Source organism: Brachycentrus maculatus, unplaced genomic scaffold (assembly GCF_059751285.1).
Source record: "Brachycentrus maculatus isolate JH-2025_06_01 unplaced genomic scaffold, ASM5975128v1 h1tg000423l, whole genome shotgun sequence".
Taxonomy (NCBI): Eukaryota; Metazoa; Arthropoda; class Insecta; order Trichoptera; family Brachycentridae; genus Brachycentrus; species Brachycentrus maculatus.
In genome coordinates, this window is record NW_028281171.1 from 348,184 (window position 1) to 375,330 (window position 27,147).

The window sequence follows — 27,147 nt, forward strand, 5'->3', positions numbered from 1 at the left end:
AGTCTTGTTCCAGCAGCCGACGCGATGGCATCCCTCCCGAGTGCGCTGTTCCGTAAGTACCATAACTCTACTCGACTGGAAACATAGCGCGTCCGCACTCCCCTATCATCGCTCACCGACTCGTTAGCCCCCTTATCTGCTATCCATATACCTACACCTACATACATTATCCAACACGTATTATTCACTCCGACTACACGTAGCCATAGTTCTAATCACCTGTACTTATCACCTGTGTATTGTGGATAAACATTATGATAAAATAATATAGGTACGTATAGAATGCAGGCAATCGCGTATCTGTAAATATACTATTGAGAATCTTTTTAACACAATTTTGAATGAAAAGCAAATGCTAATTATAGTATATTGACATATTATGTGTATTACAAATAAATAAAAAATCATAACAATATGTTTTGTTTACTTTATTTAGTGTTCAATAAAAAATATCTACATTAATTTAATACTTTTGTAGTATAAATAATGAAACAACATCAAAAATAACCATAAATAATATTTACATCATTAAAAAGCGTTACTGGGAAAATAATTAAAAAATGTACTTCTAAGGAAAAAAACCCTCACAATGAACATTTTTTTCGATTAAAAAAATGTGAATATCCACGCTTTTTGCATTTTGAAGGTATTGATATTAAATATATATTTTCTACAAGAAAATTAAAATTAAATAATAATAAAACTATATATTAAATCGATATTTTTATTCGTATTTATTTAACAAAATAAAAATAAACATTACACAAATACTGGATTTGACCGCTTTGGGGGGCTGGGGACAATATACTGTATCAAGATATGAAACGTCTCAACGAGGAATTTAAAATTTTGGGCATTTACAGTGCACACGATCTGGTATTGGCGATCAGTTCTCATAAAAAATGGAATCGATTTTACTAATACAATTAAAAATTTATCCGATAGTATTTCTATGAAGCTGTAATTTTTATTTAAACGGCCCTTTGAGTTTGTCGATTGAAGCTCTCGATGTGATTTTTTCCTCTTTAACGTAGATTTAAAAGATTTTATGAAAAAATATTCATTTTTTGTGACAAACCATACCTACTGTTTTGTTCCGGTTTTGTCAATGTCGCGACATTTAAATGGTAACTAAGGTGCAAACTTCTCATTGACTGGTTCTAGCCAAAATTCTGATAAAAACTGCCAACTGGTAATATCTACCAATTTATTTTAATTTAATTGTACGGTGTTTGATAATAATGACAAATGCATCGAAATACGTGTAATTAGATTTTTAAAAATCAATAGTAATTATTTTAAATATTATTTAGAGAGTCGCCACTCAAATAATTTGTTACAAGAAGACCCCGAAATTTAATTGAGCCTTGAGCTAAATCCGCCACTGCTCAAGGGCATAAGCTAGTGCGAGCACAGTTCATGCAACCCCGAGTGCCCAATCCTTTGCTGTTATTCTCCTTTTCCTATTATGCCTCGTCCGATTCCTTTCTCATATAGCAGTAATGTCCTCAACTTACCCCATCAAATTTATTCCACTCTCAAATCCTCAGGAACTTGGAGCGCAGAACGCAACTGGTCACCTTGTCTTGCATAATCAACGGTCAAGTTAACAACGCGTCAATTCGCGGGGCGCCCTATGCACCGTCAAGTGAGAAAAGGGATGAAAGAAAACGAAAGATATGTAAAACTTATTGTACATAAAGAACTACTAAATCATTCATTTTTGCCCTAAAATAAAAAAAGTGATAGATTTAAATAAGTATGTTTAAAACAATTAAGATGTCAATTTATAAAGTAGGTAGATATTTTATTTAATCTAGATATTCGAAAAAATCGCTAAATCACGGAAAATATATATACGGATATGTAAATGATGTTTATAAACTTTGGTATAGACATAAAATAATAAGATAAAATGAATAATCTAACCCTCATTACTGCGGGTCACGGTCGTCGTTTTTTCCAACTTTCCGCAATAAACATATATTCAGTTAATTAATTACACACAAAAGTATATCGCGCTAATTATTATTATTCACTTGTGAGACAAGGCGGGGGATAGGGAGTTATATAAAGTTTATCTGAATGATAAAACGTTTTCTTCTTTTATACTCTTTTTAACTCCGATACAGATTTTCCGGATTTCCTAAACAAGATACCTCTTTCGCGAACCCGCGACTCTGAAGTTGGACTGAGTGGTGTCGCGACGTAATATTTTCATATACTTATATATATTTATTATACAGTAAACTCTTTCCCGTAAGGGACGGGAAAAGCAAAGTGAAGGCTAGCAGTGGTATGGAGAAAATAAAGATATTTTTCGAGCAATACCGTTTTTAGGAGTGAGAGACAAGTGGGGTTGCAAGAGCCTCGCGCCTGGACTAGGGTTTTCGATTTTTTATAAAACTCGGGTTACGGGTTTGAGGGTTTATAATTATAATTATTTAAAACCCGGGTTTACTTCCTTTAAATTAAAAATAGTTTATAGGTAAGAAGCATTGAATTTATTTCTGAATAACAGTGAATAAATTTAATGTCAATAAACATACATATACATATGTATATTTTTCCGCCTTCGTAGTGTAATGGTCAGCGCGCTCGGCACTCGCACTGGAGGTCCCGGGTTCGATTCCCAGAGGGGGGGTCAAATAAATAAAAGTGATATTTTTACTCTAATATTTATTCAATATTACCCTGGACTGGTACCTGAAGCGGAGGGCTGATCACATTTCCTTCACATATTAACGATCTAGATAACACTGCGTTTATATGATGCAGTGCCCTATGCACCGTTGGGTGCGGATAAGTCTTAGAAAAAGAAGATATGTATACCATAAATAAAAGTGGTACAACTATCTCTTTTTTATATATTTTTTCTTAAGACAGAAAATTCTCGTTTTGCTTCCATCCATGTTGTGTGCAATAATTGTTAAATACCTAAAAATTTTATCCAGCATTTCCGGTCGGCTTTTTGATGCCCGAAAAAACTCAATTTCTTTTTTTCATGAAGTTTATTTTTTACATACCTTTTAATTTATGCCTAAAAAATGACCCAGCATTTATTTCAATTTTAAACTTTAAAATGTTCCATAAAGTAAGCATTTTTCAAATTATGTGCTTTTGATCTAAAATCCAATTATCCAATCAATGTGCTGCTTGTCTCTAACTTAAAAGAATGCTTTAAATTGCGGGCGGATTTAAGATAATTTTTCTTTCACTTTCTTGTTCAGCCACGCTATGTGCGCCAATGTGAAGGATAATGGCCAGTAAAATATAATTTGAAGTTTTGGCGGTTAAGTTTTGAATATGTAGTAACCTAAAAAGAGCAAGAGGGTGGGGTAAGAGGGTTTTCCGAATGCGTTTCCGAATGCAAGAAACAGAAGAAGTAGCATTGCTCTGACCACCAGGAATACGTGTAGGTTGTAACTTTTCCAATCATAATTCAGTGCCAAACGCGTCTACCTTAGTAGTTAGGTAGGTATATAGTAAAGTTTTCATTGAAGAAAAATCGATATATGTTACTTGCAATTTATCGTGACATGTGTATATAAATATGTATTTGATTCAATATCGTCCCGTGACTGTATAAGGTTCTATCAATACACGTAATATTGATAGAATCTTTCGAAACTTAAAAGTTTCGAAATCATCCTGTGGATGATATACATATGTCGCTCACTCCTTTCAAGAACGTCATAAATCAAAAATCGTCAATTTTCAGTTGTGCATGTTTTCGGAATCCCCAGAAAATGTACTATATCCCAGAAAAAGAGGCATATTTTAAACTTAATATTTACCCGCTACAGGGCAGAAAGTGTTGTTTTTGTATTTTGAAGAAAAGGTATTGTTTAATTATTTTTTTAAATATCCTTAATATTTTTCAAAGGGAGAAAAAACAGTTAGGTTTTACCTAAAAAGATCTGTTGCACAGTAAAAAGTTCAACAAGTGGCTTGATATTTATTTTTAATATATTGTGTTATATTTTTAAACTTTTAAAACGTTCTCCTGAAAAAACAAGTTTTTCGATTTATGACGTTCTTGAAAGGAGTGAGCGATGTATGTATATAGTTGACGCGCGGTAGCTACATACTTACTATAGCGGATGTTTAGTATCTATCAAGAATTCAACGATTTATTTAGATTGTTTACATTTTCGTATTTTCACGCCTCGCTACCGTCCAAATTATTGATGTACGCTTATACGAGTAGTTAAACAGCGGCTACTAACGTATATTTATCAGTTCCGGCATATCTTATTAGATGTGTCTAGCTTTATCTTGAAACACTCAGATCAATTCAGATATTTATTCATGGGTGTACGTGTACATCAACGGTTTAAATGGAACGCCATATTTTAGCATGGCGTTCCATATATCGCTCACTCCTTTCAAGAACGTCATAAATCAAAAAACTTGATTTTTCAGGAGAACGTTTTTAAAGTTCAAAAATATAATACAATGTGTTAAAAATAAATATCAAGCCACTTACTGAACTTTTTACTGTGCAACAGATCTTTTTAAGTAAAACCTGATGGTTTTTTCTGCATTTGAAAAATATTTAGTTTATTTAAAAAAATAATTAAACAATACCTTTTCTTCAAAATGCAAAAACAACACTTTCTGCCCTGGAGCGGGTAAATATTAAGTTAAAAATGTGCCTCTTTTGCTGGGATATAGTACATTTTCTGGGCATTCCGAAAACATGTACAACTGAAAATTGACGAATTTTGATTTATGACGTTCTTGAAAGGAGTGAGCGATATGTCACACAGTAAACTGTGTGACGTATATAACGCGTACAGGTAAATATTTATTTCCTGTGCGGACGTATAAACATACGTCCGAACAGAAAATAAATATTTACTGTGGAACCTCTCATAACGAGTTTAATTCGTTGCAGCATCTTACTCGCTAAGCGAAATATTTTACCCCATACAAATCTATGTAAAATACGATAATGGCCGAAAAAAACTTTTTTTTTGACATCTCATCAAAGATGAAGAAGAATATGGAAGTCTGGGCATTTACGGGGCTGACGACCGTCATAGACTGGTTTACGTGATCACTTTACATACGTGTAACATTCACCAATTCTACCCATTATTGACACGTTTTTACTAGGGTGATGCTTCTTAACGTACGATGCGACAGTTTTCCGTGCTTTCAGCATTTCTCTTATTGTGCTAGAATATTGTTGCTCTGCTACTTCTTCCTCCTCCATTAACAAACTCTTCTCCATAATTTCTTGATGTGAAACACGATGCAACTCCATAACCTCTTCGGTGGTCAGCTCTTGGCTGTACTCTTTCACAAGCTCTTCAATATCGTTGTTATCCACCTCCCATGATATTGCAGAAGTGGGTCCTCTTGGTAAACCTCTTTCCCGAGCCCCGAAAGTCCCGGTTCACAAGTGAATGTCGTGAAAAGGGGACTTGCCCTTCTTCTGTTACTCGTTATGCGAAACATCGCTCGTTAAGAGAGCAACATTAAAAATAATTCTCTTTATGCGGATTACTCGTTATGAGAGGTTTCACTGTACCTGTAAATACGAGGACTACTCACGGTTAAAGTATTTATGTGCATGTACCTTTGCACTTCACTCTACCCATTTCGTTCATCAAGGAATCATAATACAAATATGACTACTACTACCACTAAAATATTAGCGGGTATTAGGAAAGAACTACAGTATAGGCTTTGTACCGCGAAAGTAGGTCCTCCCATGTGCGATAGGTACCTACTTATATATTTTGACAGTTCGTTTTTGACTGACAGTATTCAGCGGTGTAACTAGATTGTTTGACAGTTGTTTGTTGTCGGATGGCAGTCGTGAGGAGTTTTTTCATGTATATATTTTTTTAAAGAGAAATATTTCTGTTCTTATTATACATATAAATATTTCAATTTTAAACTACTTTGTGTATTAATTTGATATAATTTTCAACTACGTTATTAAAAATAGAAACGAAGTTGTGATTGAGTGGGCTCGAACCCAGAAACTCTGACTCCGCAACTCAAATCACGGGACCGCAATTTGATTTTAATTTTTTATTTAAACTTTAAATAAGTTTTGAATACTTCTATATGCCTTTAATGTGACTCACTGTCAGTTAACTCGAATAGAAATTTGTTCCAAATTTGAGTAATCAATATCGTTATTATCGGAATTTGGATAACGTCATGTTTTAATTTAGTCCCGACTACGGCAGGCGGGCGTTACTCGTGCTCAGTTTTCTGCGCGAACACACCGGCGCCGGCTGTTAGTCACTACAGACCGAATTGTAAGTCGTAATATATATTTCTATTCACACATATATTTTACTGTATTAACAAAAAAATAATACCTACGTATATGGTTTATTCTAACTGATTTCTTATAAGAATCGAGGATGTATTTGAAGTACAAAAATAACTTTCGGACCTTGTCAACATTTGCCATTTGGCCTTGAACTTGCAAAGCTGGTGTGTCAAGTACCAGTGTTTATTTTCTTCATATTGTTTTTTTTTGTGAAATTTATTACTAAGAACAATAGACAATGGAACATCTTCCGGTATTGTAGGTATAAAAATATGTATGTGTTAGTGTACCTATATTGATAATACATATGTAGTGATGAATACAGGTAAGTACTGACATAATCTCGTACATAGTGATGAATACAGGTGAGCTGTTACTGTGTAGTAATGATGGATGACTTGTGTGTAGAGTATGTGTCACTAAATTTCACAACTTATTTTCTAATCTAATCTGAAAGCTTTATCTGTGTCTTCAGATAAGCGCTCCGCTTACGAACTCCAACTATCAGCTTTTAATTTATCAAAAATAAAGCATTATTGTATTATGTATAAATTAAATTTATATTAGCAATAATAAAGCATTATTTTAATTAAACAAATTGCGGGAGTAAGGTGATTTAACACAATAACTGATTCGGCTCTGGACCACTGTTGGGATACTTACTACATAAGTACTTGCTGAAAGACACGAAAAACAATTGTTGCGTGTCAGTTGCACGTTTACAAGGACTAAAGCTCTCCATAGAAACATTCACACGGGGATGCGTGTCACATGATACTCGCGTATCTCGAATCATGTGCGCAACAGATTCACATCAGTTGGTTGTTATGTGTATACGGGGTACATTTAATATATACAAAATTTGCATTGGGTTTTATGCAAAAAAAAAACTATCATTTTCAAAAATCAAATCTAGTAGTTCTATTATAGAGATATTATGTACATAGATAAGTCAAGTGTAGATAAATTAAACCTCAATTCTATTTTTGTAAAAGAAGCAAATACTCACCTTTTTTAAAAAATACAGATAGATTCCAGATAGTACGGATCGACAGCCACTAGTAGTTAGTAATAAAGTCCAGACATAATGTAAAATTGAACTATATTTGATTTATTTACATAGAAAATGCCTTAGTAATAGATAGACCCCGGGAGTATTTTATGAGGTGTACATTATAAAAATCAATTGGCATATCAGCTTCATTTCAAACATATGAGTAAATTTTTATTTTTCACGGTGATGACATACATTTTCAGTTGGTATAATGTTTAAATTATTTCGAGAAATAAAAATACTTTGTATTCTGATCCACTCACATTCCACATGTGAGTGGATCAGAATACAAAGTATTTTTATTTCTCGAAATAATTTATCAAGATGATCCACAAAGTTAATGCTTTCAATATTCAAAAAAAAAAAAAAAAAAGGTATAATGTTTTCCCACTTATTGTTGTATTGTTAGTATTTAAAAAGAAATTATATATCAACCTTCGTACTGATGAATACGGTGTTTACAAGCCCTAAATGTACTTCCAGTTCTTCGAGAAGGATGTCATTTTACGATATGTTCACTTCTAAGTACTCGAAACTCTCGACCCTCTCATTGGACTGGTTACTCAACATCAAAGGTTACCGAGTTGTTGCGCAACACATGAGTTATCGAAACACTTATTTTGAGTTCGATGTACGTGGAGTACCTTTTTACCCTATCGACAATTAATTGAAGAGCCTCCATGGAGCTATCAATTGCAACAACATCATCCGCATATTCTAGGTTGCAGAGTTTCCAGGCCGAGGAGATGAGGGTTTAGAATAAAAATAAAAATAAAATAATCAGGTGTGTTCTAGCCAATGTGTGTTAAAATATATTATACTTTTACATCTTTAAAGATGTAAAAATTTTAGCATTAGAAATTTTAAGAATTTGCAAACAAGATTGTTAGTGGTGATTAGAAGGGTTAGGATATTGGCAGGTGATGAAATATTAATGCTTTGAAGAATCATAATTGAAAATAAGATGTAAATAAATTATTGGGTTTAAGTTTTACTGACATAGGTCATATGTATATGTAGATGAAACGAACGGAGAACATTCTCAATGACAGTTGACTGCACTACATATGTATCTCCCTAAGAGAACAATACCTTTCCATAATAAGTTAAGTCGTAAGGAGAATGGCGAAGAAGTATCGCAGTGAGTATGATTCTGTCACCGTTTATCTGAACGGTAATGTAGGAGTAATATGTGTTGCGTGTACGTGCAGAACTCAATAACACAAAGTGTTGTTTCAGTCTTCACTCTCCTGTTTCTTGTGTCGAGTGCGTGCGCCAGACAACCATTCAAGATGTCGGAAGAACAAAATGAACTGACTATCGGGATCAATAAGTTCTCTCAGGACTTCTACAAGGTGACTTGACAGGTTTATCTTATTAGTTATCTTTAAAATAATATTCCATCTTGAAGACGGGCCCCAAAATCATTATTTAAACATTTTCAGGCAACTGCGGAACTAAACCCCAACAAAAATCTCATAATGTCTCCTCTGTCGGCCGAGATAGTGTTGGCCCTCTTGTCCCTCGGTGCTCGCGGAGACACCCTCAAAGAACTCAATACAGCTCTCTACCTTCCCAGCTCCGACTTTACGCGGAGGGCCTTCAAGCCGGCCATTGACAAGTTGAACGCCGTGGAAGGGGTGACCCTCAATGTGGCTAACAAGGTGTTTGTGAAAGAAGGAAACCAGTACGTGCTGGCGCCAGAATTCAAGAAGGACGCCGTGGGCATCTTCCAGTCAGAGGCCGAGAATGTCAACTTCGCGGAGTCTAATAAGGCAGCTCAAATTATCAACTCTTGGGTGAGTTATAATATTACATTACTCATATCTCTACTCGCCTCGGCAATAATGAGAAATCTAAGTTATGTATATTTGCAGGTCGAGGGAAAGACTAACGAAAGAATTAAGGATCTCATCAAGGCGGATTCCTTGGATGATGACACGCGTCTGGTTCTCGTGAACGCTATATACTTCAAGGTGAGAGTCGGATTGATCGGAGGGTCTGGTATCGTGCGGAAGGGATGATTGTATAACGGGAGCGCAACTTGTTTCAGGGCAACTGGGAGAAGAAGTTCGACAAGGAAGCGACTCGGAAGCGAGATTTCTTCCTTACGGGTGGGCAAAAGACGCAGGTAGACATGATGCACAAGACCGCGGAGTTCCGCTATGCCGAGGTCCCCGAGTGGGACGCCAAGGTGCTGGAGCTGCCGTACGAGAAGAGACAGATGTCCATGGTGATCATCCTGCCCAACCAAGTGGACGGGCTCGCCGCCCTGGAGGCCAAGTTGGCCACGGCCGACCTGCGCCAGGTGCTCAACGGGATGTACCGAGCCGAGGTGCAAGTCGCCCTCCCCAAGTTCCGGATCGAGACCACCATCGATCTCAAGAAAGTTCTTCCCAAGGTAACTCTTCTTTGCCTACATTCCGATGAAATATTCCTCGCCCTTACTCGGATGGTATATAAATAACCCGTTGATTAATTTTTAGCTCGGAATGGGCCGAATGTTCGACAACAGGTCGGAGCTGCAGGGCCTGCTGGCGAGTGGGGAACCTCTCTTGGTATCGGAGGCTATACAGAAGGCTTTTATCGAGGTCAATGAAGAAGGCGCCGAGGCTGCCGCCGCCACCGGTAAGGACTTGTCTATTCCGCTTTTTATTGGGGCTATTTTAAAATTTGTTTCAATGTTTTGTATGTTTCCAACTTTTACAACTTACACATTTTAGGGTGCTATGTTATTTATGATTCATAAATTTCATACTTACAAATTTCCTTATTTTAGCAATTGAAATCTAGAGTAATTATAACTACACTGTTAGTGAAATTTGATATGAGCATCTTGCGCTCTCTTCAGTATATGCCGGTTCCTTTTACGAAAAGATAATGCGCTATTTGATGTGATTGATCATTATATTTACTGAATTATTTAGTTTCTTTATTCGGCTGTGTACCTACCTGTGCAACTACCTAGTTGGAGTTGTTCCACGGCAGGCCCCAGACGATGCACCGGTCCTCCTGATGCTCTTTGCCCTTTCCCGAGACTTCCTTTTTACTGCTCCCCCACGACGAGCTCTTCTTGTCCCAAATTTGCTGCACTTCTCCCTCATTGATCTGATTATTTGTGATCTCATTATTTTATGTATACTACTTGTGTTGTGATTATGCTTATTTATGTTATGTGGTCGTGCATGAAGATGTATGCTCGCACACCGACCCTCTGTTCCTAGACACGGATGCTGGGTGCTGGGATGCCCCTCAGTTAACTGCAGTCACTTTTTATCGGATGGGTTCATTCTCAACTCGGTTGTCGTGTTCTCTTATCCTACCGAGTTGTGTATGGCTGCTTGTATTAGTTTTATCATATTTACGTCCAGTCTTATGGACCCGCTAAGTATATTATTCTTACTTGTATAATTTATTTTCTGTTTGTATACTGTATTAAATGTATGTAACAAATGATTTGGAGATATGATGTGGATTGGAATAGACAAACTCACTGTGTGTTTTATATAAATGAACAGTTCTAGTGATGAATGAGTCGCGTCGCTTCCCTCTCCCCTTTGTGGCGGAGCGCCCCTTCCTGCTGGTGTTGCGCCACTCGGAAGGCTCTCTCTTCTCCGCTCGTTACACCGGCCCGCTCTGAATGCAAAGTCTCATTTAAATACTTACGCAGTTACTTCTTACACAAATTCAAAACCATATTGGACTGTTCTATGAACTTCAATATTAATTTATTCGCATCCGAAATATGGAAATTTTACTGTAATAATAATATGACAATAATATGACAATAGTCTAGTATCTTTTTGGGAAATTTAATAAATTTCATCTAATTGAAATGTGAATTCATATCTTCATTTACTGAAAAACTGTTTATGCTATGAGCCTTCTATCATCCTTCAATTGTATTAACTTTTTACAAATGGTTTTGAGGAATCTAATTGCCAGAATGTTATATTTATAACAAATCTTTTGATAATGCCAATTGAAAAGTTCATATTCATTGCAAAAACATTTGTGTAGTGTTTAGTAAGCTTGTATTATATTATATTTTTATACTGGATCTTAAAATATGATTTGATTAAAGAAAAAAAATAGTTTGACTTGTAAATGATACATGTTTCTCGTTATTCACAATCCGTTAACAAATTAATTTTCTATTTAATAACATTTTGAGTGCGTCCAAATACTTTTTCACAAATCTGGATTATCTTCAATTATAGAAGTTATTTTTCATATTATTTTTTGACATCTCAGCATAGATGAAGAAGAATATGGAAGTCTGGGCATACAAATATAAGTGTTTCTGCTCAATAAAAAAGCTTCTTCATCTCACCAATAGATGTCTCTCGTGAAAATTCTTGTGATTCTTGTACAATGTTTCGAAATTAAATTAAATTAAAGTGATCACTTAAATCAGCCTATGACGGTCGTAAGTCCCGTAAAAATGCCCAGACTTCCATATTCTTCTTCGTCTATGTTGAGATGTCAAAAAATAATTTTCTATTTAGTAGATGAAGATAAAAATATAACATTAGAGGTGCATATTGAACATTTATTAAACGAGGGTTTTTGGCCTTTTCTCCCTTGTTTGGGAGCTGATTCCCTATTTCCCATAGTGACAATGTGTGAGCAGCTTCTGATCTATTAGAAAATGTACTCATTAAGGATCTTTGTTTTAATCTGACAGTCGCGGGATTTAAAACTTGTTTTGGCAAGAGACTCCGCTCCCGCGCCAGCTTCACAGCTCACCGACCCTTTGCATTCCGCCTTCTCTCCGAGGAACAATTTCCCCTCTTCTCCGCCACTTTGCTTTCTCCACATTAAACTTTCGTATCTTTTGTACATTTGTGTTTTATCCTGTTTTAATTAAATATTTTCATAAATTTAGACTTTTAGTTTCTCCTTTCTGTTTGAAAATTTGAGTTTTTCATTCTTCAAACCCTTCGTAATTGAAGAAAGTTATAAATGACACAAATTGTTTTCTTAGAGCCGACTGTTATTATTATCGATCTTAAATCGAAGACCCAAATGGATAGATGTAATGGAGCGCGTAATGAGTTAGCGAGACTTTACGCTTGTAGAGCGAGTGGGTATACCATTACCATAGATGCCGAGTGATATGCGTGTCAGAGTAGTAATGGCATCTGCGATGCGAGTCATGTCCGTATGAAAAACATTTCTGAATACTTGTATAATCCTTCCCCCACCCCATTCACAATGCAGCCAAGCAAACAGCACTAAGTTACAAATGATTTAATTTCCCCAGGCATGGTGATGATGATGCGTTGTTCTATCTCTGCTCCGAAGCCGAGAGTAGAGTTCACAGCGGACCGGCCATTTTACTTTGGGCTGATGGACCGGGACATGGCTGCTCTGTTTGTCGGCACTCACGTTACTCCCAACTAGAGGAGAGCCACTCCTTTCCTCCCCACTCGCGTCCTTCTTACCGCCTCTTCTGCCGCATTTCTACTCTACCAAATAAAGTATACAATATTTCGGCATTACGAGTACATAACATTCTGTTAGAAAGAAGGTTGTATTATGCAACTAATTTACCTCATTTGAGATACTCTTATTATTGTTTTATAGAATATATTTATAAATTATTTTAATGTAATATATGTATACACATATTAAATATATTTATGTTATATATATATATATATTTATAAATACATATATAATATAATATTTTTATTTATATTTAATAAATCAGCAATGCCTTTATAATATATTTTTGTGCATATATTGTGAAAGTGCAGTTAATATTAATCACATGTAAAACAATATATTTTAGGACTATTTATTCACTGGAACTATTATCAGAAAAGATAGCAGTTATGGTCATTTGAGAGAAAGTGTAAAAGTGGCCTTTTCAAGGCTGAAGATCTTTCCTGCCGTACTTATTCGCAGTTTGCAGATAGGGTATGAATATCGGGTTCGCAAAATATAAATAAATGGTTATCTATTTTGGTTCCAACAGTTGTGATGATGTGCCGGACTACTTCTGTAAGGGCCACGCCGGTGTTGAAGATCTTTTCAGCCGACCATTCCTTCTTCTACGCGATAGTCCATTCTGATAAATCGGTACTGTTCGGTGGAGCACTTCTGCGATGATCTTCCCTTCTTGTATCTGTAACTGTTAAGGACCACCTCCTCAACCACAACCCTCGTTAGTAGGAACCCTCTACTTTAACAGAAAAGGGCAGCACGGCTGTCCAAATTTAAAACACAGTAAGGGACATTTTTTTGTTGTAGGTTTTTTTTTTGCATTTTTGGACTAAGTAGAGTCTACTTAGTCCATAAATGCAAAAAAAAACCACTACAAAGAAATGTCCCTTACTGTGTTTTAAATTTTGACAGCCGAGCAGCTATTTTACAAGATGACAATGTGATAACGCAGTTTTAAGTTATATATTAGATGGCAAGTGTCGTATTGTAATGTGGAGTGAGGAGTTCTGTTCACTTCTGTAACTAGATATACTTCCAGCGAACAAGACTCTGCAGAAGTGATCAGAATATATTTACAGTCCCAGTGATAGTCCACAGAAGACCATTTTCCACTATTCACTGCCCATTATCCATTACCCACTGCTTACACCCGCCCCCGCACACTGTCTACCACCCTTTACCTCTAGCCAAAAACAAATGTACAAACAATATTTGTTCCTTTTAAGTTATTTTCAGTAATGGTTTCTTAAGTGCCTCAAAAATATTTTTGTATGTAATTTTTGTGATAAAATAAATAAAAAATTATAATTAGAATACATATTCTTTTTTAAGCAGTGCGATGAACGTTACAATTGTGTTCGAGTGGATTTATCAAATAGTCCTTTTTTGTTTGATTGAGATTTATGGTGGCAAATAGTTTAGGCCACAGGTTCCTAACCTTTTATAATCTAGCGCCTCCTGCCATAATTTTGACGGGGGAAATTCCCAGAATGTTCTCTCATAAAGAGAAGAGAAATAAGAAGATATTTTCCACTTCCCAGTCCTTCTTTTTGTCTCCTTGGGCCTCTAGAAGGCTCTCGTTGGGAACCTATGGTTTAGACTCTGCATACAATATGTCTGTGCGTGTGGTACTCTGGTAAAGTGTATATCATTTTGTGTGAATTAGCAGTTTTGGTCATGACTGACTCGTGTTGCTCCCCGCCTCCGTCGCCGCTCTCGTTCGTGGCGGAGCGCCCCTTCTTCATCGTATTGCGTCGCTCAGAAGGCACTCTCCTCTTCTCCGCTCGTTACATCGGCTCCATCTAAATGTAATATTACTTTTTTGTTACCGTGTTATTTAAAAATTACGAACCCATAGATATCAACCTCGGTACACACTACTTTAAGCCGAAACAATTTGAAAATTACACAGCAATAAAGTGAAATTAGAAGCCTGGTATATATTTTTTTTAAATATCACTTTATGAGGTATTTTGTGACTTTAATTCTGCCAAGTGAATTTTGGCCTACTCGTGATTATATCTTCTAATCTCCTATTTAAAATCACTCGTAAACGGAGGGAGGCTTAAAAAATCTCCAATTCTAATATTAATGCTAAGGAAGTCACTTTCATTTCAAATCAGTCAACTTAAATTCAACACATGAATTTATTTTTTTTAGGAATAAACCGCAAAGCCTCTATTAGAGGTTTGTCTGCAGGTAGGATAGTAAGGATAGGGAAGGTAAAATTGAAAAATACATCAATGGCGGTAATCGAACGCGCGACGCCAGTTTCGCAGTCGAGCATCTACCCAACTACACAACGGCGCCCGCTTCCTACTATTATTTATTACCCTACTATTTACAATCATCATAGATATTTTAATTTAGGTGAGCTGTTACGCAGTGCGTTGAATTTAAACTTGGCTATTCTCGATTTAGGAATCATATTGGGATGTACTTAATGGTACTTTGTTTTGGTCCAACAGCTCTGATAGCCGCGGCGTTTTCTTTGGTCATACCGCAGCCCCCCAAGAGCTTCGAGGCCGACCGACCCTTCGTGTTCCACATCCTCTCAGAGGAACAATTTCCCATCTTCTCGGGCACATTCCATTCTTCACACTGAATATTTATTTATATTATTTGTATTCAATTGAATAGTTAAATATTCTCTATTAAATCACATTTTATTATCAACATTGATTTTTACTTCCCCTTTTCAATTTTAATATTGAATAAAGTATCTGTAGTGTACACTCTCTTAATGTATATATATATATATATATATATATATATATATATATATATATATATATATATATATATATATATATATATATATATATATATATATATATATATATATTTATATATATACATATATACATATATACATATATACATATATACATATATACATATATATATATATATATATATATATATATATATATATATATATATATATATATATATATATATATATATATATATATATATATATATATATATATGTATATATATACATATACACATATACACATATACACATATACACATATATACATATACACATATACACATATACACATATACACATATACACATATACACATATACACATATACACATATACACATATACACATATACACATATACACATATACACATATACACATATACACATATACACATATACACATATACACAAATACACATATACACATATACACATATACACATATACACATATACACATATACACATATACACATATACACATATACACATATACACATATACACATATACACATATACACATATACACATATACACATATACACATATACACATATACACATATACACATATACACATATACACATATACACATATACACATATACACATATATACATATATACATATATACATATATACATATATACATAATAGAGTTTTAAATTATTCACTTTGATTTGATGGATCTACAACTCTAATTTCTTAGAGTCTTAATAGTCGAGCGTGTTACCATATTCTCAGGGGGTTGTTTCTCAATCAGCTATATGGAGGATTGCATTTGGTCATAAAAAAACACTCAATTCTCCTTACGAGAGTATTTAATAATTTTAGTGATCTCTTTTGACACGAGAGTAACCATTGTATTGGAAAACTGTGAGTAAAAAAAAGTCTTCTTTTAGATTAACAAAATAATGTATTCTGCAACTAAAGTAAAAGACAGATATTTGATCGGATAATAATTATTTATCTCTCTCAGTTTTGAGTTAATCTGTATTTCTCCTTATATTAATGGGAGAGTAATTTCTGCCTAGGGGGCCTGATAATGCTATATACGTACTAATTTCAGTATGTACTGTGTTTCGGCCCAGAGCAACCGTACAGGCACCGTGCCTCCGCCAGCTTCATTGCCAATCCACCCTTCTCGCTCTACATCCCCTAACCCCTAATGAGAAACAATCTCCCCTCTTTTGTTACACTTTTATTTCTTTACCTTAATTGTCATGTCCTTCATATTCACTAGAATAATGTAAAAATAATATTTTATAATATCTGTTTGTGGTCCTGTCATCAGTGTGGCGAACTCTGTTTTTCTCGAGTCTCTGGGTTTCGAGCCACTCGACCATAATTCGGTACCTATTTTTAATAATGGGCCCCTTAGGCTTACAAAAATTGTATTTAATAACTTAATGTTGCCATTTTTATTGCTTTTTTTAATTTTAATAGCGCAATGTCATATTATGACAGTTAAAATAATATCTGTATCAGAGCTTGCGTTTGTTCTCGCAAGATGATTTCAGTAGGTAGATTTATAGAGAGTCGATACATTGTAGAGAGACTCTGCGCTTGCTGAGAGAGGGACTCGATAAACCGTAGTTGTAAAAATCAATATGCGGTAAAGAATAAGTAATAGTAGGTGTGTGTTGCTTTCTGGATAAATGGGGCGTGACGGTCTGTGTCGTGAGTCCTGTGAACGTGTAGTTGTGTAATATTACTGGATGTACTCTTTTACGCACAGTGAAACAAACTGCTAAGTTGTGAAATTGTTTAACTTCCTCAGGCATGGTGATGATGGCGCGTTGTTTTCCATCCGCACCGATGCCGAGCGTAGAGTTCACGGCGGATCGGCCATTTTACTTTGGGCTCTTGGACCAGGACATGGCTACTCTGTTTGTCGGCACTCACGCTACTCCCAACTAGATGAGAATACATATTTTCTTCCCACTAACACTCTTCTACCATATTTCTCTCTGCTGAACTAATTGTATCATGGAGTACAAAGCTGCTTTGGACTTTTGTCAAATTTTTTTACGTATTTAAATTGTAAACATACAAACATACATCAGCCATTATTTTCAAAAAAAATGTTACGACCATAGTGTTTGCACAAAGGTAGTCAGATATTTTACACACATTTAACGGTTGACCTTGCATAATACGACTACATGTTTAATTGGACCATTTATTATAGCTGATAATATTTATTTTCATATTTTAAGAAATTAAATTATTTAAGAATATATATATTTATAATAATTGAATTTGTTAAAATATAGAAATAAATATTATGCAAAATGCTATGAGAAATGGTGCTGTTTAAGGAACTACAAAATTCCTACAGTGTACAAGCTAAGCTAAGAATGATAAATATCACGCAGCATTTGAATGCCATTGATGAAATATCACCAGTTATGATTTAAGTAAGAAAAATAATAATCTTCTGGAGCTTTCGGTATTTAGTGACATAATTATAATTATTATTACTGCAAGCTGTTTTAAGAACTTAAGCAATAACTACCATTCTGTTGTAATACCCTTAGTGAGAGGTTTTATTGTACACACGGCCATTTGAGTACTTCATTCAAAACACATGTTAATTATATTATATATTTTACAATACAAAATCTGATATATTCGAAGTATGGAGTTGAGCTTATTTTAAATGTGATAGTTCCGTTTTTAATCACTTAGTTAGCAATAATGTACAAAATGTAATTATTCTTTTTTCGCAAATAATTATTTGAATTATTATATGCAGTCATAACTTTTTATAAATGAATGTCTTCAATATTTATTAATTCACTATCATATAATAGTGTGGTATTCATTTATAAAAAAAGTTATCTATTATATACATAGTAACACTTGGTTAAAAATAACGCATTTTAAATAGAAATTTAAGAACTGGAAAAAAGAGCATGAACCAGGAATTTTTTATTGTAAACATTATGCTGGATTCATTTAATGTATATGTAGCTAGATTTCTCTTTTTTGGTTCCAACAGAAGTGATCGTTATCAAGAAAATGTCTCTAAAGTCTCCTGTAACGAGGAAGACCTTTTCAGCTGATCATCCCTTCTACGTAGCGCTCTTCTTCCACGACTCCCTGCTGTTCAGCGGAGCGCTTCTAGGCTGACAGTCCCATACAACCGTAAACATAACATCGGTAAACATTTCTACTCTGTTAAATAATACATCATATTTCCACCTCTAACATATATATTACAGTATTAGTCACGTTAGAATCTTACATGCATCTGGATGCGTAGTAATAGTATGTATTTTAATAAACTGCTGTTAGACTGCCAGCTAATAGCTGAAATGTACAAATCAAATACAAAGATATTTTCAGCCGATCATCTCTTCTACTATGCAATTATCGGTACCAGTAAATTTTTACTTTTGAGTGGAGCACTTCTGCGCTGAACATCCATCGCTTCGAATAATATGTCGTAATACTTATCTGTAACACGGTTGCATAACCTAGCCAAAATATACAGTTTTGTTAGCATAAGGAGTATCCTCCAGCGGAAAGGGGCGGTCGGTGTTTAAGATAACATTTCACGTGATACTGCAGCCTTAAGTAATATGTTAGATTGCAGAGTAATGTGGAGTGAGAAGTTGTGCTTACTTCCGTAACTACACATACTTCCAGCGAACAAGACTCTGCGGAAGTGAGCAGAACAAACTCACAATGGCTCACCGTGCTACCAGTCCCCGCTTTCTACTAACCATTCCACCTACTAACTCACTACTTCTGTACCTACTGCATCTACCTCTACCTCTACCTCTACCTCTACCTCTACCTGACTAATAACAACAGAATGTGTAAGGTGTGACCAAAAATATTAAATCCTTATTTTTATGCATTCTACCAACTACAATGTTAAAATATTCCATTAATATTACATTTTCAATGATTATGTATTTTATAAAATATTTTACCCTATCAATATTTTTGTATTATTTGGTGCTAAAAATAAAGATAGTTACAACTAGAACAGATATTATTTATTATGTAATATTTACCCGCATAAAAGACGAGTGTAGAAAGAATCAACAAAACTATAGGGTTTTGACATTTTTAGAAAATAATTATTGTTTTTTCAGTGAGGCTTTAGCAGAGACGCACACCATTTTATAATAGGAATCTACTGTAGTATTCTGTTGGTTAGTACTGGCTACCGGGCGCATCAAGTTATGCTAATGATGTACAGATGGCAGTAATGTCAATTATTGTTTTTATCTAGTACCTACTGATCCGAATGATTAAGGTACAAAAGCTAAATTCGTAACTTTATTGCATCCTAGAACCTAACAAGGTTATAGATACACACACAGATACATACAAGAAGTAGGAACATGTTTTATTTTATTTAATATTACTTTAATAATTTAGTTCAGCCCATACCTAGGAATGATTTGACGTGCCTGGATTAAACACAGCAAGAAATAAAAATGCTCATTTATTTATATAGATATAAACAAACTAAAATGTTTGTTATTTTGCAAAATCCAGGTCTGATGTACCACAATATAAGGTTTCAATGGTAAATATTTTTATTTTTTTAGAAAAGCCACAGTATAGTACGACATATATAAGTACACCAGTATGCAGTGGTAATCCAGTAACAAATCCCGTTGTCACTTTCAGCTTTTTTTGCCCGCTCCAGGTCCAGAATACTAGGCGGGGGCACGGAGTGATACACGCGCCAGTATGCAGTAGTAATCCAATAACAAATCCCATTGTCACTTCCAGCTCTACGGCCGGTCACGCTGTCTCTGCCTGTCCCGATGCCCCGGAAGAGCTTTATTGCCGAGAGCCCCTTTATGTTCTTTATTATTCCGAAAAACTCCTTCAATGCGTTCTCCGGTTCATTTAGAGGATAAAAAAATCGAAGTAATCTTATATTATTTCATACTTTCATCCATAATTATTTAGAGATTAATGGACACTTATCTTTTTACCACATTAACAATTCATTTGCATGATGAAATCGTTTATTATTTTCACAATTTGTATACTATCCTACTCTACGTTCATCATTAGCTTCATCACCGCGTGAGCAGACTGACGGGATACAGAGAATCGGCATGAGGCGCCAAGGTCCGCAATGTGCCGCACACCGTTGTGTGCCTTGTTCCCGTAGCTTCAGTAACTTCAAGCAATAGTACTGAATTAATTCAATCCGTGTTACCATGCTTTAGCAGCCACTTTCTGTAACAGCATGTCTGTACGGGTGCCCTGGCAACTATTTCCAAACAACTTTTTAATCACATATTCTCTATGGTTAATTGCCTGTTTGTGATTTTTTATGCAACCACTAGACAGGTGAAAAAAAACCTTTACGTCTGATTTTACGGGTGATGGAACAGTTGCTGAGGGCAATAGAACTCGCAAGTTCAGACAGGAATGTGCCCACAAGTGGTCATCTAGTTGCTTGCTAGTAATAACAATAATAATATGGATAATTTTTATAGCGCCATTTTCGTAAAATAATACCTCAAGGGCGCTTAGTAGTCCTTCTGATTTCTCTATACCATTTATTGTGAACATGCAATTGGTTGTTGAATTATTACAAGGAAATTGAAATCAAAATAAAATTTGGATACAAATAAATTTTTAAAAAAGCGGACCAATAAACAATAATTAAATTCCCGTTACAAAGAACTTTTTCCAATACATAATTGGATAGAACCAAAAAAAATTGCGATTTTCTTTTTCAATCTAATGATGGCCATCGATGGGTGTAAACGAATTACTGAATTTCCACAAAATCTACTTCATACGGAGTACTTTTTAGATTGTGTATCCTGTATTTTTTATGCAACAAAACTGTTTAATCGCTAGAGTGAGATGAGTGACTTTAATTCATACATATTTTTTAAACAAAAGTAAATGTATTATATAAAAAGTGAAAACCAATGTGTAGTTTAGGTTGATTATTTTTCATATATCATTTATCTCATTCATAAACTTCATTAGTACATATAATACAAAATATTAATTATTTACAAATACATACTAATAAATGATTCTTCGCACAATCGCAATAACAGTGGACAAATATATATATATATATATATATATATATATATATATATATATATATATATATATATATATATATATATATATATATATATATATATATATATATATATATATATATATATATATATATTCGTATTAAACATATTATATATTAATATATCGAGGGTGAAGATCTATTAAAATACGAGCCGTAACAATAGAGCGATGATTTAATCTTTATGATTTTTATTCTATTGCATATAACTGAATCAATATAATTCAGTGCTCTGAGCACCACTAGGTGCATGTAGGGTTAAAACCCTACCTACCCTACCCTTCCTCTAGGAAAAAGACATAATATTTCGTATGAAGGACTACAAAATAAGTTATTATTGAGTACACCATACAAATTACAGTGAATTTTCAAAATTCTTGCTGCTCATGTAGATACAAATAATTTTGTGACTTAGAATCCGGTTTCGGTATCCACTATTGATCTTCTCCGAGCGATATATACATATTTGTATGCATGCACGGATCATTCGCTACTAGCATATTTGCTTATTATTGTAATGCCATACTAATTCGGTGTATTATTTCATTTGGACAGCCTTTGCCATAGCTTGCTTCGCCCTCCCCGCTCCCTTGCAGCGGGTGTCCTTCGAGGCCGACCGGCCTTTCCACGTGACGCTGCTCTCGCGGGACTGGGACGTCGCTTTCAGCGGCCGCTACTCCGGACTCTAATCATTGTTCACATTGACCAATAAAAGTTTTCTAAACAAGATTAGTGTGTTTTGATTGATCGGATGTATCGTACGTCCTTCTACCTTGCAGTGTTTGCCATCTACACTATTTCCGCCCGGGAGTTGGAGCCGGAGCCCCTTCGGTTCGAGGCCGACCGCCCCTTCCGCTTAGTGCTGCTCTCGCGGGACCGGGACGTCGTCTTCAGCGGCCACTACTCCGGACTCTAACCATTGTCCGAGTTGACCAATAAAAGCTTTTTAAACAAGATTAGCGTGTTTTGATTGATTCTTTGTATCGTGTGTCCTTTTGCCTTGCAGGATTCGCGATCCAAAGTTTATCCGCCCCGCTTTTCAAAGGGGGGCCTCTGCGGTTCGAGGCGGACCGGCTCTTCTCCTTCTTACTAACCACATCGGGACACGAGGTCGTGTTTGCGGGCACACTTAGCCGCTGCTAGTCCTGCTGCGTGCCACGTCTACTGTATGGTACTATACTAATATAGTACCGGCAGTAGTAGTAGGGCAACACACACTGCGCCTCATCCTATGTAATCTTCCATCAATTTCATTTGAGGTGCTCAGAATAGGTGCGAGTCATACCCAGAAATACAGTTTGTTAAACAATAATATCAATAAGAAAAAGTAATGATAGAGCTCACCGATCTAAACGAGTGATTATACTCTTTTCATTTGCTGTAAATATAAAATGAAAAGTAGTAGAAAAATATTAGAATAAAGTCGAAAGTAAATCACATTCAGAGTACCTCCAAATGGACGTTATTCGCATTTATTATCGATGCCGATATTTCAAATTGCTTTGCGGTGTCCATTACCTCTGCCGATCATGTGTATTTCAGTTCTCTCGGTTAGACAATAGGAAACTTATATTAAAAATTTATTATCTCACATTTAATTATCTAAAGTTGTATTTGCTGAGTGTTTGCTCTGGTTTATCATTCTTTTAAAAAACTTATATTTTTATATCTAGTCGATAATTTAAAATCTCGGAATACCTCATATGTTTCTACAATTAACTAATATAAATACATAATCTAAACATTGAGATTCATAATGTTTATTATAAGAATATTTATATTATAATTATTTGAATATTCTAAGTAATACTTTACTGCTTGGCACGATCAAGTATGCCAAATACTTGAAAGTGATCAGGTTAGGAGCCGAAACAATCGGCGGGTAAGCATGAGGAGATGCATGAACGTAGAAGAGGCGAAGAATGTTTGCAAGGACAGAGTGGTGTGGCATTCTATTCTCTCTGCCTACCCCTGCGGGGAAGCGGCGTGATGGTTAGTTAGTTTACTTTCCTGCTCTACTCTTATCATCAATTTGAGTGATGAGCAGAAATAGAAAATAAGGGCTTAACCCATTTCTGTTCTGAGCACTATTACTAACAAAATATGCACTTGCTATTTGGGTAGAGAAAGTAAAGCGTAATATGTGGTATCCGTACTGTGCACACACAGTTCACATTCGCAACACCCGAGTTGGGAGTCGGAAGGGAGTTGGATTCGATACAACCAACATTTCTAACTCCCTCCGTCATAAGAACCCCGGGAAATTAGCAATTTTGCATTGGAATTTGATAAATAATATATCAAGCATTCACTGTAATCCAAAAGTCATTAGTCAATTATCCGCATACGCATAATACTAAATCAGCAGTAATGATTTAATTAACACGCTGATTGCAGATGTAAAAACACATACATATATTTTTTTTAAATATTTATTTGTGTATATAAATATAATATATACATATTTTAACAACAGTAATATTAATAAACACAAAACAAAAACAAAAAACGTTTTTGTCATATGATTTGTCTTGATCATTTTTACCCATTCCTTTATTTTGCCTTTGTTCCGTATTTTAGTTTGACATCAAGGCAAGCCTTCCTCGGCAACAAAGCACAACATTAAGTAGGTCATTTAAAATAACGCATGTCGGGTGGTAAAACAAAGAACTTCAGTTTCATATTCATTATACAGGTATATATTTAGAACGAAGTGACATTTCACCCCCTTGAGCTATTTGCATCTCAGCCCTTTCCCTCGTTTGTTGAGCAGCTCCGGTACTATTTGAAGCAGCTCATCCCTTCCGCTTGAAGCTTCTGCGCTTCTTATGCGCTGACGTCATCTCTCAGCGGGAGCTTCGGTCAAGAAAGACTTATTGTAGCTCAATAATTTTATTTTACTTTAAATATAAAGTACATTACAGATTATTCACATTTATAATTTTTTTACTATCAACGGATGGATGCAAATTTAAAGAATTGATTAAAATATCTGAAAAGTAAAGCGAGTTGATTTTAACCGCTTTAATGTTGTTATTTGTATAAATCGAAAAATAAACAAAATATGAAATATGTACTTTGAATTTTAATTAATAATATTTTATTCCATATAAACATGATTAATACTAAATTAAGTATTTTTAGTGATAACAATATTGATGATGGTTGATGCAGCAAAAAACAGAGAACTGGATTTACATTCCCCCTGTAGGCACTATAATAGTGTGTACTATAAAACGTAACAATTTGCAGAGTTTCAGGCTGTGGCGAGAAGTGGGAGAATCCTAGCGCACGTGAGCTTTATTGCCAACAGACCGTTCCACTTCCTTCTCGTGAGGGAGCCCTCCTCTCTCCGAGAGACCCTCTTCGCGGGGAACGCGAGGTCTCCTCGCACCTGACAGTGCTGACTGATGTACTCGCTCAGGTAAGCGGGAAGCATTCAAATATGTCATTTTCTAGGCAAACAGACCTAAAAAAGAGCGCTCCTCACTCGTTTTCTGTGAACAGCGTTTTATTCTACATATTTCCTTGTCATTAGTTTAAAAAAATATATAAATAGTATATATTGTGTTCCTTCAGGTGGCCAGAAAATGTGTCAACAAGATGGATCGATTGGAGTATGTATATTGACACAAGATCCACTTCAGCTACGCAGCAACATAACCAACACGGGAATTGGAAATTTATTATATTTTACTATAACCTTCTGACATTAAAAATAAATATTTTTAAGATGTTAACTGTTTTATACTGCGTCATTAATACCTATACCTAAATTATTTTGAATGTCTTTAAAATCCTGAAAGCTGTAATACAGCTGTACAGCTGTACAAGCTGTAAAATGTGCGAGCTTATCGGGATCTAGAGCTCAGAATATACAAGTGTGTCTATTAAATCAATATATTCCCGCGACTGTACGCAAGTGACTCGAAGCCTGTGTCAGTTAACCTACGGTGGTCCGGCACTGGCTTGCAAGGTCTTGCACGACTGTCAATTAGAATCACAAATCGCGTGTTGATTTATATTAATAATAATACACATATATATATATGTATATATATATATATACAAAGTACACAATAGTTCAATAAATTCTTTCTAACTATTATTTTATGAAAATAAAACAATATTTTGCGTATTTAATAGACTTTCAATTATGTATATTTCTAATTAAAATATTAATTGTACTTTCTCCTCAAGCGACTTGCGCAAATTATCAGTGTCAAAGTTATAAAAGCTAATACGACTATGGGAATGCAACCCCGAGTACTTGATCCATTACTGTTATTCTCCTTTTCTGAGAGATGAGCATGACCGACCACTCTCAAATGAAAGAATTAGAGAGTTGACGGAGGAATTAGATCACACTCAATCAGAAAATCCTGAAGAAGTAGAGGATGATAATTTTTTATGGGAAAGCCCTAAAAACGGCCCATCTAACTCATATCCTTTCTTCTATAGAAAGGTTAACAGATGAGCTCTGTGAATAGATAGGGATTTCAATTGAAGCGCGAATTTGAAAAGAAGCGTCACAGCTGTCATCCGTCCTTGTCCTATGATTCTGCATGAAAGGAAACAACAATCAAAACAAATTAAATTAGATGTTTTTTTTCCAAAATTTTTATTTTGTACCGATGAACTGATGAACTGATGAACTGGTACTTTTATATTTTTTACAAAATTGTTAGTAATATAAGCATATAACCATTCACCGAGATTTTTTGACTACCGGTTTCGAGACGTACCCGTCTCTTCGTCAGGAAAATCACAACATCAGAATGCAAACAATACTACACGTCACGACCATAGCACTAATTCACGCACTTATAACTACATAAAATGTTGATGATATTTTAGTTGACCCGAAGACCAGCATGCATTAAGGTGCCAAGGTAGTAAGTATTTTTGAATAAAATAAAGGAAAATTAATTTGGTTATTGATTAAAGGAGTATTTTTTTTAAGTGCCTTCCGAACATAAAAAATTTCCATGTTATTAAGTTTTAACCCTTTTTTGTTTGTGTTTAATATTTTTACTCCCACTCTTTGTTGAAAACGTGGTTTGAATCTACGAGATGATTGGCAAATTCAGAGAAGTTGTAATAGCAATAGCTAAGGCGTTTTAATATAAATGATTATATCACATGTTTTTAGGACTCATAGCAGACATTTCAAGTCTAAATGGGCAATCACGCATACCTCGTGCCAGCAGTGAGTTTTGTGAGTCATGAGTCCACGAAATGTAAGGATTCTGGATTACACCTCGCTACTCTACTACTCCGCAATATAAAACACCAGAACTTAAGTCCTAACATTTTCAGATAGTAAGTAAAATTGATGGACCGATCAAATAAAGGCACCAGCAGGCACCTCATTGGTTGGAGCGCTACATGCAGCACAGTCAAGGGATAACTGGAGAAGAGTCATTGCTTCTGCAAGGGTCACTACCCTCAGCAATGAGGAATAAGACGGAGAAGAA

General features: G+C 35.1%; 1 protein-coding gene across 38 annotated transcripts; it reads left to right on the forward strand.

Moving 5' to 3' along the window:
* LOC148302666 (serine protease inhibitor 3/4-like) lies at positions 1-25,410 on the forward strand. Of its 38 annotated transcripts, none has more exons than XR_015838608.1 (10): positions 1-52; positions 8,592-8,707; positions 8,798-9,151; positions 9,230-9,328; positions 9,406-9,753; positions 9,839-9,980; positions 18,587-18,747; positions 22,677-22,903; positions 24,923-25,094; positions 25,250-25,410. XR_015838608.1 is itself a non-coding variant. In XM_088271232.1 (8 exons), exons 1-7 carry the CDS (start codon positions 25-27, stop codon positions 25,066-25,068), a joined length of 1,233 nt encoding a protein of 410 aa, XP_088127358.1. In that variant the 5' UTR covers positions 1-24; the 3' UTR covers positions 25,069-25,094; positions 25,250-25,410. The 38 variants fall into 38 exon arrangements, 26 of the variants coding, with proteins under 26 accessions (XP_088127358.1, XP_088127370.1, XP_088127367.1 ...); XR_015838614.1 differs by lacking the exon at positions 1-52 and adding an exon at positions 6,229-6,281; XR_015838609.1 differs by lacking the exon at positions 22,677-22,903.
* The last annotated feature ends 1,737 nt before the right edge of the window (positions 25,411-27,147 follow it).